Raw genomic sequence first — 16438 nt, 5'->3', positions numbered from 1 at the left:
AGGAAAAGATGATAGATTGGAAGACAATTGAGGAATCAAAGGATTATACTCTTGATGCAGTACAAGAACAAATCTTGTTCATTCAGGAAATACTATACACATGCCTACTATGTGGGAGGCATGTTTCTAGGGATCCTGCAGATGACACAGAGAGTTGTAAGGACTGGGGGCCAGTGGTCAGATAGTGAGATCCTTGTATTAAAGAAGTCATACTGGGTGTGGGGTGTCTAGATGGTCTATAGAGTAGATGGCTAAGGGGGAAATGATCATTGTTTTGAGGGGTCAGGGGACTTGGAGGGCAGATTATTATTTGGATCATTTGTATGGACAGTGAAATCATTCAGGATGGCAGCAGGAGTTGGAGAAGAGAGGAACACTGTGGTCTAGTTACAAATTCTTCTGAGTGTAGGAATGAAGGTGTCAGGTCCTCAGCTATGCTGCCCACCAAGAAATGAGGCCATAGGTCCTCACAGAGACATATCTCCTCCCTCACTTTTAGAGTTGCTACCCCAGAACCCTTCCCTCCAGTAAGCCCTCATCCATTCCACACCCCACAACACCAGAGGCACTTCACAAGGTTGGGATCTTAAGAAGATCTTGTGGGGGAAACCTCACAATGCCTTCCTCTCCCCTTTTGTAAGCAGCAAGAGAAGTCTTTATTATTAATAAGGATTTATTAACTTAGAAAAAGTTTCATTCAGAGCTAGACACCTCCTTGGTTGTAGCTAGAAATCAAGATGTATTTCGAAGCTGCTGAGGGCTTCTTCACTGGAAGCAAGGCTCTTTCAGTGAGGCCAAGTCCAGGGTCTTAAGGTAAAGGAAGTACAAGGATAGCAGCTCTTAAAAGGTGTGAGACAATGAGAGCAAAGGCAGTTTCACTTCTTGGAAAGGGCTCAATAGTGGGCAGGGACAGTGTCCAGGGCTTCTTCAGGTTCTCGGGTGATGTCCACATTCTGAGAGGAGAGAGCCCAGGATTAATAGGAAAGAGCCAGCACTGTAGAGCCCCAGCCCCTTCCCCGCCTCTTGTTCTCACTGCCAGGCTCTCCTCCTTCAGCCAGGCCTTGATCCTTACATTTTTCTCAGGCAAGCCTCTGGGGAATCTCAACTTGAGGACTTTTGGGTAGGCATTGCTGTAGCCCTGCATTTCAATGGCACCTCAGGCCTGGGCCACAGTTCCTGCATTTTTTGGTGCTGGTTATTCTACCTGTTGGTACGAGACACTCAAGCTCTGTGGGATTGGGCCAGCCTTTCTGTGCAGGTGGGTGCTTTCACCATGTGCCAACTTAGGCCACAGAGCCCCTCACCTACCTCAGGTTTCTCCCGGTGCGTGTTTACGGCTTCCACGTTCAGGTAGATGGACTCCACTTTGCAGCCTCAGAAAAGAACAGCCAGTCCATCCATAAGCCCCCAAGGTAAGCACAAATCTTCCCCAAGGTGTCATTCACTCCCTCACTTATCACTACCTATACCCCCAGCCCCACACCATGTAGATTGTGACTGCTCTGCAGGACAGGGAATGTAGATCTGCTGAGTGATGTATGGGGAAGACACCAGATCTAAGAGAAGCCAATGAGGTATCTTCTCAGCTGCCCCTAATAGTCTCAGAGTTCTCTGAGCCTCAGTTGCTCAAATGGGAATAGGAAGGAGATGAGAATAGATGATCTCTAAGGATTCCCCCCAAGTCTTGTGCTCTGTGAGACAGCAATCTAATGTATATAATAGTGGTAGAGCCCTATAGATCTTCTAAGCTGTGTTAAGTGCTGAAGTGGTGGAAAAGCCTTAGAGCTACTGCCTTGGGACAATGAGTCCCCGGTAAAATTTATTTAGAGGACAGGGATGCCTGGGTGGCTCAGTGGTTGAGCCTTTGCCTTCGTCTCAGGGCATGATCCTGGGTCTGGAGATGGAGTCCAGCATTGGGCTTCCTGCAAGGAGCCGCCTGCTTCTTCCTCTGACTGTGTCTCTGCCTCTCTCTCTGTCTCTCATGAATAAATAAATAAAATCTTAAAAAAAACTTATTTAGAGGACAAAATGGTTATGGCATCAACAGAGGTCTGGAAGTTCACAAGGGAGTTCTGGGAGCCTGAAGATAAAGGAGAGTGGTATCACTGGGGCCTGGGGCTGGCAGAGGAAGCCCAATGCCTATGGAAGTCCCTCTTAGCTCCAGCCCTGTGGACCACAACTTACTCTGGGCTTCAGCACACTGTCTTTCATATTCATACCTTAGAAGATATTTGAGTCTGTCTCTTCCCTGCTTATGAATATTTCATAGCAAACTAATGTCTCAAGAAAGAGTCTAAATTGACCAGACCAATCTTTGAGCTCTTTCTTTGATCTGGCCCTGACTTACACTAATTCCTCTGTCCCCTTCATGCACCTTCTCTTTTATAGCTTAGTGTTCCATGCTTGGTGCTTTGATAGAGCCAAAGAGAGTTGAGGGCAGCTTTTGGATTTAGAGGCCATCCTAGTTCTTCCCTGTTTTCATCCTATTATTGCCAATTCTTATTTCACCAGGACTTACAATTATCCACCCCAGAAACTACCCCCATTACTCTCTTGGGCAAATGGTATACACTGGAAGCATGCTCATGCCTTCTATGTGTCTTTCCACAGATGAGGGTGGAGGCACTCACCATAAGCCACAGGTGTGAGTTTAAGCACTGTGTGCAAAGGACACTTGAGATATGGCAGCTCATCTGGAAAGGAGGATAAAGTAGCCATCAGAGAAAGGGTACTGGAGAGGGTACCATTCCTCAGGCCTCCTCTGCCATACCCCTTTCCTTATGGTCAGCTTCATTAGGGTTACACTCCCCCACTCTGTAAGCAGTGCTGAGAGCAGGGTGGGTAGTAAGGAAGAATGCAGAAGGGTGTCCTCTAGAGCAGAGAGGAAGGAGGACCTTGGGGAACGTGGAAAGACTGTGAGTTCCCCAGGAAGGACAGGATGGTCATCTGGGATGTGGCCTATCTCTTCTTCACTCACAGGGCAAACATGAAACCAAGGCAGACCTTCCTCCTGCCCTCAGCCTCAGGCCTTCCACAGGCTCTTTTAGTATGAAGGCCCACAACTTTGTCTTGGCAAGTATTTTCTGAGACCTTGCTATGTACCAGGGCCCTTGAATAGGTGTACATGTACTTTGGCAGCTCCCACAATTTTCTCTCCAGCCCAGGCCTGCATTCTCTGACTCTTCTCACACTTGTCAATAGGCATTTCTCTATTCACTTGTTTCCAGTTGTTGACTGTTTATTATTCATAAAGTTGTTTTGAATATTCACATACCATTTATTAAATGAGCCTAGGTTTTCATTTATTAGACATCTCTGAGAGGAGGAAATGATCAGGCCCATTCCATGGATGAAGAACTAAGGCTCTGAGAGGACACTTGTCCCGTGTCACAGTCAGGAAGCAGCAGCACTGGGACTTGAACCTAAGACCCTCTGAGGCTAAATGCATGCTCTGCCCCCTGCAGCCAGCTGCCACTGCCTTGGAGGGGCTCATAGGGTTGTGGGAGTGACACTCCCAGCTCTCACTACTCTCCAACATCAGCCCTCTCACCCACCCAGAGTGCCCTTACCACTTCCCATCTTCCTTCAATGAGCCAGAACCAAACCTCACATGGCTTCCCTGCCCTCAAGGTTCATCCTGGGCTTTTAAGGCTGCCACTACATTCCTGGCTTCCTGAGACATCAGGTTTGGCGATATCCTGGGCATCCATCCTGCTCCTCCTCATCATCTTTGTCATCATAATTGTCAGGCCCTGGGGGCCCAGTGCTTTGGGTACAAGATCTCATTCTATCTTTGCCAATACTCTACAGGGGTTACTGATCCACATGGCACACATAACAAAATGGACTCAGAGAAGGCAAGTGACTTGCCTGAGGTCTCTGACTTAGCTCTGCCACCACCTGGACAAGTAACCTTGGCCCAGCCTTTTCTTTCTCTGGCCCTCAGAGTTCCTACCTCTCCCAGCACAAAATTGGGTTAGATGTACTCTGAGGGTGCCCCAGCTCTGAGGTCCTATGGGTCTGCTTTCCCTGTCACATCATCTCTCTGGGATCCAAGTGTTTCCTCACTGACTAATAGGGGTAAAAGCATGTACCCAGCACTGCCTGGGCCAGCTTTCAGGGCAACTGGGAGCAGCTGGTGTGACCTGTGCATGAATAATCAGGAAGTGTTTAAAGCGGTGTGAGAATAGCAGGTACATGTGCTCTTCCTTCAATCTACGCATATCTGTGAGGGAAGTCCTCTGGAAAGTACATGAGATTGACACCCCTCCCTTATTCTCTGAGCCCTGTAACCTTGGGCAAGTTCCTTCATCTCTCAGAGCCTCCATTTCCTCATCTGCACAGTCGGGGTTACAGTGCTTGCCTCACAGTCTCAAAGATAGTACTGAGCAATAGAGATGGGAAGTTATCAGAAATTTAGTAGCACAAGAACCCTCACCCCAAACCCATCACCTTTTCCAGTGAGGAGATTGAGGACCAGGCAGAAGAAATGACTTGTCCAATGTCAAGTTCTCAAGTTCCCTGGGTTTCATTTTGGATGACTCCATATCCAAATACTCTTTATTTGGAAACTAGCATAGTACAGAAGATTCAAGTCTGCAGGACATTGCACAATATAACTTTGAAATATAAATTTGCAAGGTCCATACATACCCTCACAGTATCCTGGAGATGCCAATACTTCAGCATCCACATCAGAAATGAACTATCATGCCAAAGAGTGACATAACAGTCCTTTGCCAGGTTCCCTGCCCTAGGTTGCAGTTCAGTATATGTTGTCAGCCTATAGATACTTTGTAAACTACAATATCTAGATATCTTTTAAGAAAGAAATCATCATTTAAAAAATAAAATTAAAATATCACTATCTTGGGAGAAATCATCCCCACGGCAAAGGCAGAAGCCTATAATCAGGGTCAGGAGGCAACAAAAAGTCCCATTACCACCTGATGACAGCATGTTTCAGAAAAGTACCCTCAGCCTTTTCAGGTTGATACAAAGGCTGGCTTTGAAAACATTAACTCAGAATAATACTAATATTAGTAACAGCAACTAACACCTATATAGCCCATACTGTGTGTCATGCACTGTCCTAAGCTCTTTACATATGTTAATTTATTTAAACATCATTATTGTTCTCCCCATTTTACAGATGTGGAAATTGAGGCCAGAGAGGCTTAAGTAATTTGCCAAAGCTAGTATGTGACAGAGCAAGAATTTGAACTCAAGAATTTTTGTTCTAGATGCTGTGCTCTTAGCTACTAAGATATAAACTACAGACAGCTGGTGTCAGGATCCCAAATCTTATCCAGCTTCCTGTGCCAGGAACAGAGAGGAGTGCGGTACCTGAGCTCTTATCCAGGAAGTAGGCAAGGAGGCATCGCATGACAGCCTGGTGGCAGATCACCAGTACATTTTCCTGCCGTTCTAGCTCCATTATAACTGGCTCCAGACGCTGAACCAGATCTTCATAGGACTAAGAATGACAGAAATTTTGGGTAAAAAAAGGTAGATGAGGAGATTTGCTCAGAGAACAACTCAGGACTAGGAATCAGGAAAAGTTGGTTCTGGCACAGCTCAGTTTTTGACCCAGTAGTATAATGTTAAGTCATGCAATTCATTTTTAGTGTCTTAGTTTTTCATCTACTAAATGGGAGCATTCAATACAGTGGACTAAATAACAACAATAATAAAACTTCTCAATATAAAATTCCTGGAAAAGCTAGATAAAATAAATGTTTGGCCTGCCGTACTCTCAAAAAAATAAAAGAAACATGAATGTAGGGTTCCAAAATGGAGAAAAACTTGGAAAAAAATAAAGATAGAGAGAGGTAAGTGGATGTTGCCTTGGGGGGCATTTATCAATTACAGTAAATGAGAGGCTTGAGATTTTAAAACCTTATAGAGACAGAAGGCAATACCTTAGATGTTTGCAAGGTGGAGAATTGGGACTGAACTTTTCACACAAATCTGAGACCCTCAAAGGGCTACATCCTTAGAAGTGTAAACTAGAAGAAATATATATCCACAGGCAAAAGGAAACAATGACATTTATCTGCCTCTGCTTACTCAGTGGAAAAATAGGAAAATCTTCCTATAATAATACATTAACCACAAGCCTACCATCAGGTGGGTTTGTGGTTCAGATTTACAATATTCATGTGTTTTAGAAAATGCTAAGATGAGGGTTTAATAAAAAGCAATTTTAATCATTAGTTACCAGAAGTGTCTGGAAGAAGCAAAGGGAAATTATCTCTGGATCCTCTCAACTTAGTCTGTGCAGAATTCTTATATACAAAATTTACCAAACTGTAACTCACATAACATGCAAGGGAAATAAGCTATCACAAGTGAAAATAAACAGAAACAATGAGAGGAGAACCTTAAAAACTTAAGATAAAGGATCCACAATATAAAATAAATATGTTTGAAATTTATAAAGAAATAAAAGATGGAATAATAATCTGAGGAAGAAGTACAATGCTATTAAATATATGATGTAGATTTGAAATAAACATAATAGAATTTGTATAAATGAAAAATACATTTATTAAAATTGAAAACTAAATGGATTGAGTAAACAAAAGTTTAGATACAACTTAGGAAATAGTGATTTGAAGATAGAGCTGAAGAAATTACTCAGAAGGCAGCAAAGACATAAAAAATAAGAAGTTAGGAAACATGAAAAAAGGATAAAGACAGAATGTCTGAGGGTTTCTAGAATTGAGGAAGAATCCCAATTCTCAAATTTAGGAAGTCTAACTAATCATAAGCAAAATAAATGAAAAAAATGTTCAGATATATCTGAGTGGAACATAAAAGCAATGAAGATAAAAGATCTTAATAGCAGTCTTAGGGAAGGTAAACAACAATTAGATTGACTATAGACTTCTTAGTCACATTAGAAGCCAGACGGCAATGATGGTGGGGGAGGAGTTAAGATGGTGGTGAAGTACAGGGACCATGGGCTTTCCTCATTCCTTGAACACAGATTTATGGAGGTCAGATCCCTTGGGACACCCAAGGAACTGATCTGAGTATTGGAAGAAAGATTTCTACAGTTGGAGGGAGATAGTATGACAGGTTTATTTCAACAAAAACAACAACAACAACAAAAATCAAAGCATACCTAAAGGTTCAAATGTTCCCCACTGCAAACAAGGAGGAACTCTGCAGAGGACTGACCAGCAGTAAAGGACAGCCAAAACATCAGAGTGCACACAGCATATATCAGAAACACTTTCTGAAGTGCCAAGCCCTGGACATTGTATGACCGCTTTTTAAATATAGCATTACTCTTAAATATAGCATTACGCTTTTTAAATATAGCATTACTGTGCAGGAAACAAAACAAGCTTTCATAACACACAAAAGACAGAAATGTAACCAAAATGACAAGATGGAGGAGCTCTCCTCAAAACAAAGTTCAAGAAGAAATTACAGCCAGGGACTTACTAAAAACAGATGTAGGCAATATATCTGAACAAGAATTTAGAACGCTCATGCTCATAATATTACTAGCTGGGCTTGAAAAAAAAGCATAGAAGACACAAGAGAAATCCTTGCTACAGAGACAAAGGACCTAAAAACTAGTCAAGCTGAAATGAAAAATGCTATAACTGAGATGCAAAACAGACTGGATATAATCACAAAGAGGATTGAAGAAGCAGAGGAAAGAATAGGTGATATAAAAGATACAATTATGGAAAATAATGAAGCTAAAAAAAAGGCAAAGAAAACTAGTAGATCATAAAGCTGTGGCTGGGCCCTGGAATTGGGATGACATGGCTATCGACTGCCTAACAAGGGAAGAGTTAGGTGATAATGCTCAGTCCTGGAACAGATTTTCATCATAAAGGTAGACTTAGGGAACTCAGCATTTCCAAATAGCACAAGAATATTTGTATTATAGGAGTCACAGAAGAAGAGTGGGAAAAGGGTGCAAAAGGTTAATTTGAACAAATTATAGCTGAGAACTTCCCTAATCTGGGGAAGGAAACAAGCACTTGAGCACAAGAGGCACAGAGAACTCCCCTCAAAATCAACAAAAACAGGTTGACACCATGACATATTATAGTGAAACTTACAAAATACAAAGACAGATAATTCTGAAAGCAGTAAGGGGCTGAGTTAATAACAAAATTTTAAAAAACCTCATTGATAATAATACAATAATAGTAGGGGATTTTAACACCCCACTCTCAACAATGGAAAGATCATCTGAACAGAGATCAGCAAGGAAACAAGGGATTTGAATGGCACAGTGGACCAGATGGACTTCACAGATACATTGATAGTATTTAACTCTAAAACAGCAGAATACATATTCCGTTCAAGTGCACGTGGAACATTCTTGAGAATAGACCTCATACTGGGAAACAAATCAGGCCTCAACTGGTACAAAAATTTTGAGATAATACCATGTATATTTTCAGACCACAATGCTATGAAGCCTAAAGTCAATAACACGAAAAAAACTTGAAAGGGCCACAAATACAGGGAGGCTAAGAACATCCTACTATAGAATGAATGAGTTACCAGGAAAGTAAAGAGGAATTAAAAAAAATACATGTATACAATGGAATATTACTCAGCCATTAGAAATGACAAATACCCACCATTTGTTTCAACGTGGATGGAACTGGAGGGTATTATGCTGAGTGAAATAAGTCAATAGGAGAAGGACAAACATTATATGGTCTCATTCATTTTGGGAATATAAATAATAGTGAAAGGGAATAGAAGGGAAGAGAGAAGAAATGGGTAGGAAATATCAGAAAGGGAGACAGAACATGAAGACTCCTAACTCTGGGAAACGAACTAGGGGTGGTGGAAAAGGAGGAGGGCGGGGGTGGGGGTGAATGGGTGACAGGCACTGAGGGGGGCACTTGACGGGATGAGCACTGGGTGTTATTCTGTATGTTGGCAAATTGAACACCAATAAAAAATAAATTTATAAAAAATAAAAAATAAAAATAAATAAAAACAAAAAAAATACATGTAAGCAAAAGAAAATGAAAACACCAGGGGAATTCTACCAAACATTTAAAGAAGAAATAATAACAATTCTACTGAAGCTGTTTCAAAGGATAGAATTGAACAAAAACTTCTAAACTCCTTCAATGAGGCCAGTATTACCTTGACCCTAAAACAAGACAAAGACCTGATCAAAAAGAATTACAGATCAATATTCCTGATGAACATGGATATCAAAATACTCACTAAGAATATTTACTACGACCAAGTGGGATGTATTCCTGGGATGCAAGTGTGGCTCAACACTGACAAATCAATCATTGTGATAGATCACATTAAAGAAAGAAAAGACAAGAACCATGTGATCCTCTCAATTGATGCAGGAAAAGTATTTGACAAAATACCGCATCTTTTCTTCATTAAAACTCTTCAAAGTGTAGGGATAGAGAAAACATACCTCAATATCATAAAAGCCATCTACAAAAAGCCCATAGCAAAAATAATTCTCAATGGGGAAAAACTGAGAGATTTTTCCCTAAGGTCAGGAACACGACAGGGATGCCCACTCTCACTACTGTCGTCCAACATAGTACTAGAAGTCCTACCGCCAGCAATCAGACAAAAAAAGATATAAAAGGCATTCAAATTGGCAAAGAAGAAGTCAAACTCTCACTCTTTGTAGATGACATGATATTGTATGTGGATAACCCAAAAGACATACCCCAAAGTTGGTAGAACTCAAACAGCAACTCAGCAACATGGCAGGATACAAAATTAATACACAGAAATCAGTGGCATTTCTATACACTAACAATGAGACTGAAGAAAGAGAAATTAAGGAATCAATACAATTTACAATTGCACCAAAAATCATAAGATACCTTGCAATAAACCTAACCAAAGAGGTAAAGGATCTGTTCTCTAAAAACTACAGAGCACTAATGAAAGACATTGAGGAAGATGCAAAGAGATGGAAAAAACATTTCAAGCTCATGGATTGGAAGAATAAATATTGTTAAAATGTCTATACTCTCCATAGAAATCCACATTCAATGCAATCTCTATCAAAATATCATGGACTTTTTTTTTTTTGCAGAGTTGGAACAAGTAATCTGAAGATTTACATGGAACCAGAAAAGACCCTGAATAGTCACAGCAATGTTGAAAAAGAAAACTGAAACTGGGGGGGGTATCACAAAGCTACATTATAAAGCTGTGATCATCATAACCTTTGAGTTGCAGCAAAGACAGTCCTAAGAGAGAAGTATGTAGTTATACAGGCTTTCTCAAGAATCAAGAAAAATCTCAAATACAGAACCTAACCTTACACCTGAAAGAGCTGGAAAAGAACAGCAGATAAAGTCTAAGTCCAGCAGGAAAAGGGAAATAATAAATATGAGCATAAATCAATGATAGAGAAATAAAAACAGTAGAACAGATAAACAAAACTAGGAGCTGGTTCTTTGAAGGAATTTATAAGATTCATAATCCCCTAGCTAGACTTATCAAAAAGAAAAGAGAAAGGACCCAAATAAATAACACAACCAATACTGGAGAAATACAAACAGTTATAAGAGAATATTATGAGCAAATATATGCCAATGAATTAGGCAATCTGGAAGAAATGAATGCATTACAAGAAACATATAAACTACCAAAACTAAACCAGGAAGAAATAGAAAACCTGAACAGACTCATGCATAGCCAGGAAAGAAATCGGAGCAATAATCAGAAATATCCCAAAGCACCAGGGTTCAGGGTTGGATGGCTTCCCAGAGGAATTCTACCAAACTTGAAGAAGAATTAATACCTATTTTTCTGAAGCTGTTTCAAACATAAAAAAAGGAAGGAAAACTTCCAAACTTATTCTATGAGGCCAGCATTACCTTGATCCCCAAACCAGATAAAGGCCCCACCAAAAAGGAGAATTACAGACCAATATCCATGATGAACATGGATGCAAAAATTCTCACCAAGATACTACTCAATAGGATCCAACAGTACATTAAAAGGTTTGTTCATCATGACCAAGTGGATTTATTCCTGGGATGGAAGGGTGGTTCAACATCTGCAAATCAATCAACGTGATACACCACATTGACAAAAGAAAGGACAAGCACCATATGATCCTTTTAATAGATGCAGAAAAAGCATTTGACAAAATGCAACATATTTCTTGTTAAAAATTCTCCACAGTGTAGGGATAGAAGAAATATACTTCAATATCATAAAAGCCTTATAAGAAATACACATAGAGAATATCAACCTCAATGGGGAAAAACAGAGCATTTCCCCTAAGCTCAGGAACCTGACAGGGATGTCCACTCCCACCAGTGTTGTTCAACATAATACTGGAAGTCCTAGCCTTCCAAAAGAAAGAAAAGGCACCCAAAAAGAAAGAAAAGGCATCCAAATTGGCAAAGAAGAAACCAAATATACACTCTTCGCAGATGACATGATACTCTATCTAGATAACCCAAAATACTCCCCTCCCCCCAAATTGCTAGAACTGATACAGGATTTCAGTAAAGTGACAGGATATAAAATCAAAGCACAGAAGTCAGTTGCATTTCTTTACACTAACAATGAATTTATAGAAAAGGGAATCAAAGGAATCAATCTCAATTATAATCACAGCAAAAATATAAGACACCTAGAATAAACCTAACCAAAGAGGTAAAAGATCTGTACTCTGAAAACAATAGAACATTTATGAAAGAAATTGAGTAAGACAAAGAAATGGAAAAACTCCATACTCATTGATTGGAAGAACAAATACTGTTAAAATGTCTATGCTATGCAAAGTCATCTACATGTTCAATGCAATCTCTATCAGAATACCATCAGCATTTTTTACAGAACTGGAACAAACCTGAAATTTTTATGGAATCATAAAAGATCCCAAATAACCAGCGGAATGTTGAAAAAGAAAACCAAAGCTGGTGGTATCACAATCTGGACTTCAAGCTGTATTACAAAGCTGTAATCATCAGGACAGTATGGTACTGGTACAAAAACAGACACATAGATCAATGGAACAGAATAGAGAACCCAGAATTGGTCACCCAACTCTGTGTTCAACTAATCTTTGACAAAGCAGGAAAGAATATCCAATGGAAAAAAGATGGTCTCTTCAACAAATGGTGTTGGGAAAACTGGACAGCAACATGCAGAGGAATGAAACTGGATCACTTTCTTACACCATACACAAAGATAAACTCAAAATGGATGAAAGATCTATATGTGAGACAGGAATCCATCAAAATCCTAGAGGAGAACACAGACAGCATGCTCTTTGATCTTGGCTGTAGCAATTTCTTGCTAGACATGTCTCTAAAGGCAAGGGTAAAAAAAGCAAAAGGGAACTATCGGGACTTCATCAGGATAAAATTCTTTTGCACAGTAAAAGAAACAGTCAACAAAACTAAAAGAAATCTATGGAATGGGAGAGGATAGTCACAAATATTTTATCAGATAAAGGGTTAGTATCCAAAATCTACAAAGAACTTATCAAATTCAACCCTCAAAAACATACAAACAAAAAAATCCAGTCAGGAAATGGGCAGAAGACATGAACAGAAATTTCTCCAAAGATGACATACAAATGACTAACACACACATACGAACAAATGTTCAATGTCTCTTGGCATCTGGGAAATACAAATCAAAATCACAGTGAGATACCACCTCACACCTGTCAGAATAGCTGAAATTAACAACTAAGGAAACAATAGATGTTGGTGAGGATGTGGAGAAAGAGGAACCCTCTTAGGCTTCTGGTGGGAATGCAAACTGATGTAGCCATTCTGGAAAACAATACAGAGTTTCCTCAAAATGTTAAAAAAAAAAAGAGTCATCCTATGACCCAGCAATTGCACTCCTAGGTATTTTATCCAAAGGATACAAATATAGTGATTTGAAGGGGCTCATGCACCCCAATGTTTATAGCAGCAATGCCCACAATTGCCAGCCTATGGAAAGAGTTCAGACATCCATTGACAGGTGAATGGATAAAGAAGATATATATATATATGTATATATATATATCAGCAAATGAAATGAAAATCTTGCCATTTACAATGACATTAATGGAACTAGAGGGTATCTGAGTGAAATAAGTCAGTCAAAAAAGACCAATACCATATGATTTCATTCATAGGTGAAATTTAAGAAAAAAAAACAGATGAACATAGGGAAAGGGAAGGAAAAATAAAATACCAGGAAACTGAGATGGAGGCAAACCATAAGAAACTTTTTACTATAGGGAATAAACTGAGGGTTGCTGGAGGGGAGGTGGGTGGGGGATGGAGTAGCTGGGTGATAAGCATTAAGAGGGCACTGGCAATAATGAGCACCAGGTGCTATATGCAACTCATGAATCCCTGAATTCTACCTCTCAAAATAATAATGCAGTATATATTAATTAAAATGTATTTAAATAAAATTTTTTTAAAAGAATGAAACAGATTATATAACTTAAACAAACAAGTAAAATATCAGGATCAGGGAGCAAGATGGTGGAGAGTAGGAGTTCTCAACTCACCTGGTCCCACCAACTTACCTAGATAACTTTTTTTTGATATTTTTTTAAATTTATTTTTTATTGGTGTTCAATTTACTAACATACAGAATAAGCCCCAGTGCCCGTCACCCATTCACTCCCACCCCCTGCCCTCCTCCCCTTCTACCACCCCTAGTTCGTTTCCCAGAGTTAGCAGTCTTTACGTTCTGTCTCCCTTTCTGATATTTCCCACACATTTCTTCTCCCTTCCCTTATATTCCCTTTCACTATTATTTATATTCCCCAAATGAATGAGAACATATAATGTTTGTCCTTCTCCGACTGACTTACTTCACTCAGCATAATACCCTCCAGTTCCATCCACGTTGAAGCAAATGGTGGGTATTTGTCATTTCTAATAGCTGAGTAATATTCCATTGTATACATAAACCACATCTTCTTTATCCATTCATCTTTCGTTGGACACCGAGGCTCCTTCCACAATTTGGCTATCGTGGCCATTGCTGCTATAAACATCGGGGTGCAGCTGTCCCGGCGTTTCATTGCATTTGTATCTTTGGGGTAAATCCCCAACAGTGCAATTGCTGGGTCGTAGGGCAGGTCTATTTTTAACTCTTTGAGGAACCTCCACACAGTTTTCCAGAGTGGCTGCACCAGTTCACATTCCCACCAACAGTGTAAGAGGGTTCCCTTTTCTCCGCATCCTCTCCAACATTTGTTGTTTCCTGCCTTGTTAATTTGCCCCATTCTCACTGGTGTGAGGTGGTATCTCATTGTGGTTTTGATTTGTATTTCCCTGATGGCAAGTGATGCGGAGCATTTTCTCATATGCATGTTGGCCATGTCTATGTCTTCCTCTGTGAGATTTCTGTTCATGTCTTTTGCCCATTTCATGATTGGATTGTTTGTTTCTTTGGTGTTGAGTTTAATAAGTTCTTGAGGAAGACACAAAGAGATGGAAAAATATTCCATGCTCATGGATTGGCAGAATTAATATTGTGAAAATGTCAATGTTACCCAGGGCAATATACACGTTTAATGCAATCCCTATCAAAATACCACGGACTTTCTTCAGAGAGTTAGAACAAATTATTTTAAGATTTGTGTGGAATCAGAAAAGACCCCGAATAGCCAGGGGAATTTTAAAAAAGAAAACCATATCTGGGGGCATCACAATGCCAGATTTCAGGTTGTACTACAAAGCTGTGGTCATCAAGACATTGTGGTACTGGCACAAAAACAGACACATAGATCAATGGAACAGAATAGAGAACCCAGAAGTGGACCCTGAACTTTATGGTCAACTAATATTCGATAAAGGAGGAAAGACTATCCATTGGAAGAAAGACAGTCTCTTCAATAAATGGTGCTGGGAAAATTGGACATCCACATGCAGAAGAATGAAACTAGACCACTCTCTTTCACCATACACAAAGATAAACTCAAAATGGATGAAAGATCTAAATGTGAGACAAGATTCCATCAAAATCCTAGAGAAGAACACAGGCAACACCCTTTTTGAACTCGGCCACAGTAACTTCTTGCAAGATACATCCACAAAGGCAAAAGAAACAAAAGCAAAAATGAACTATTGGGACTTCATCAAGATAAGAAGCTTTTGCACAGCAAAGGATACAGTCAACAAAAGTCAAAGACAACCTACAGAATGGGAGAAGATATTTGCAAATGACGTATCAGATAAAGGGCTAGTTTCCAAGATTTACCTAGATAACTTTCAAAACATCCTGAACACCTACAAATTCGACCTCAGATTTAAAGGGAGAACATTTGGAATGCTACAGAGAGAAAAGTTTTCGCTTTTAGCAGGGTAGGAAGGTGGAAATAAATAAATAAATAAATAAATAAACAAACAAACAAACAAACAAATAAACAAACAAATAAATAAAGAATAAAAGAATAAAGTTGGGGAGGGGAATTGCAAGGAGTCAGGCTAAAGTGGAGTAGCAAAAGCCTCCGGGACAGGAAAGCCCAGCCCTGGAGAAGCGGGAACTTTAAAAATCCATGCCATATTATTCCCGAACAGAAAAGTGCTTAGTAGGGAAATCAGGCTGAATCTCAGGAGGGGCAGTGAAGCCTCCAGATTCCCAGAGTCACTATTACAGGAAGTGCGCCCTGGGCAAAGCCCCACCGCAAACTGCAGACAGATTTTTGTAAAGGGCTGGAACGTGCAGTCCTTGGAGCATTTGGGAGAAGCCAGTGGGTTAGGCAGGCCAGCTCCAGTGGCTGTGTCCCAATGCCTTCGGGAGCCGAGGCCCCTGGGATCACAGTTTCAGCAGCACAGGGCCGAGGATCCCAGGACACCCAGGCAGACAAAGCCAAGAATCCTGCATTCCCCCTGGGACAGGCAGAAGAGGGGAGGGCACAGGACAGCAATAACTCTCCTGCCGCTGGGCGCCCTGCAAGCTTTGGAGATCAGTATACCCGTGCTGGCCCCAGGAGCATATAGGCCAGTGAGGACTGGGAGACTGAATTAGTTACTTGTGGGGAGCTGACTCCAGAGCTGGAAACCTGGCAGCCGCCATTGTTATTTTTCCTCCTTGTTTCACCTTGTGCCTGGGAAGGGTGGGGCTGGCCCAGAATAAAGGTCTTACAGGAAAAACAGCTCCCACTGTGCCCAGCACCGCGCAGGGGTGGCGCATCTCTGCCCAGGCACAAACACCTGATAATCAGCACAGCCAAACCCTCCCCCAGAAGACCAGCTGGAAGAACAGGGGAAGAGCAAGTTCTTGATCAGCAGCACTGGAAAGCTCCAGGACCAAGGGAATATTGAAGGAATATAGTATATAGAACTAGAGGGACCCCCCCACCTCTGTTTTTTTAACTGTTTTTTTTTTCCTTTTTCCATTACAACTGATTTTTATACCAGACTAAAATTTTCCAATATTTTTTCTCTTTTCACACCTTAACTACAATATTTTA

At 40.6% G+C, this 16438-nt stretch overlaps 1 protein-coding gene across 7 annotated transcripts in view; it reads right to left on the bottom strand.

The window, feature by feature from the left end:
* Window positions 1-655: 655 nt before the first annotated feature.
* PFKFB1 (6-phosphofructo-2-kinase/fructose-2,6-biphosphatase 1) overlaps window positions 656-16438 on the bottom strand; it is a 73360-nt gene continuing 57577 nt past the window's right edge. For all 7 annotated transcript variants that reach the window (XM_077887656.1, XM_077887654.1, XM_077887658.1 and 4 more), the window contains 4 exons: window positions 5347-5476; window positions 2631-2693; window positions 1309-1373; window positions 656-953 (listed from right to left, as the gene is read on the bottom strand). In XM_077887656.1, the coding sequence (XP_077743782.1) occupies window positions 894-953; window positions 1309-1373; window positions 2631-2693; window positions 5347-5476 (318 nt within the window). In that variant the 3' untranslated portion in view covers window positions 656-893. The remainder of the gene's footprint in view (window positions 954-1308; window positions 1374-2630; window positions 2694-5346; window positions 5477-16438) is intronic.

The sequence above is a fragment of the Canis aureus genome, chromosome X, assembly GCF_053574225.1.
Source record: "Canis aureus isolate CA01 chromosome X, VMU_Caureus_v.1.0, whole genome shotgun sequence".
Lineage (NCBI taxonomy): Eukaryota > Metazoa > Chordata > Mammalia > Carnivora > Canidae > Canis > Canis aureus.
Note: the sequence above shows the minus strand (reverse complement) of the source record. Positions and strands in the feature narration are given on the sequence as shown.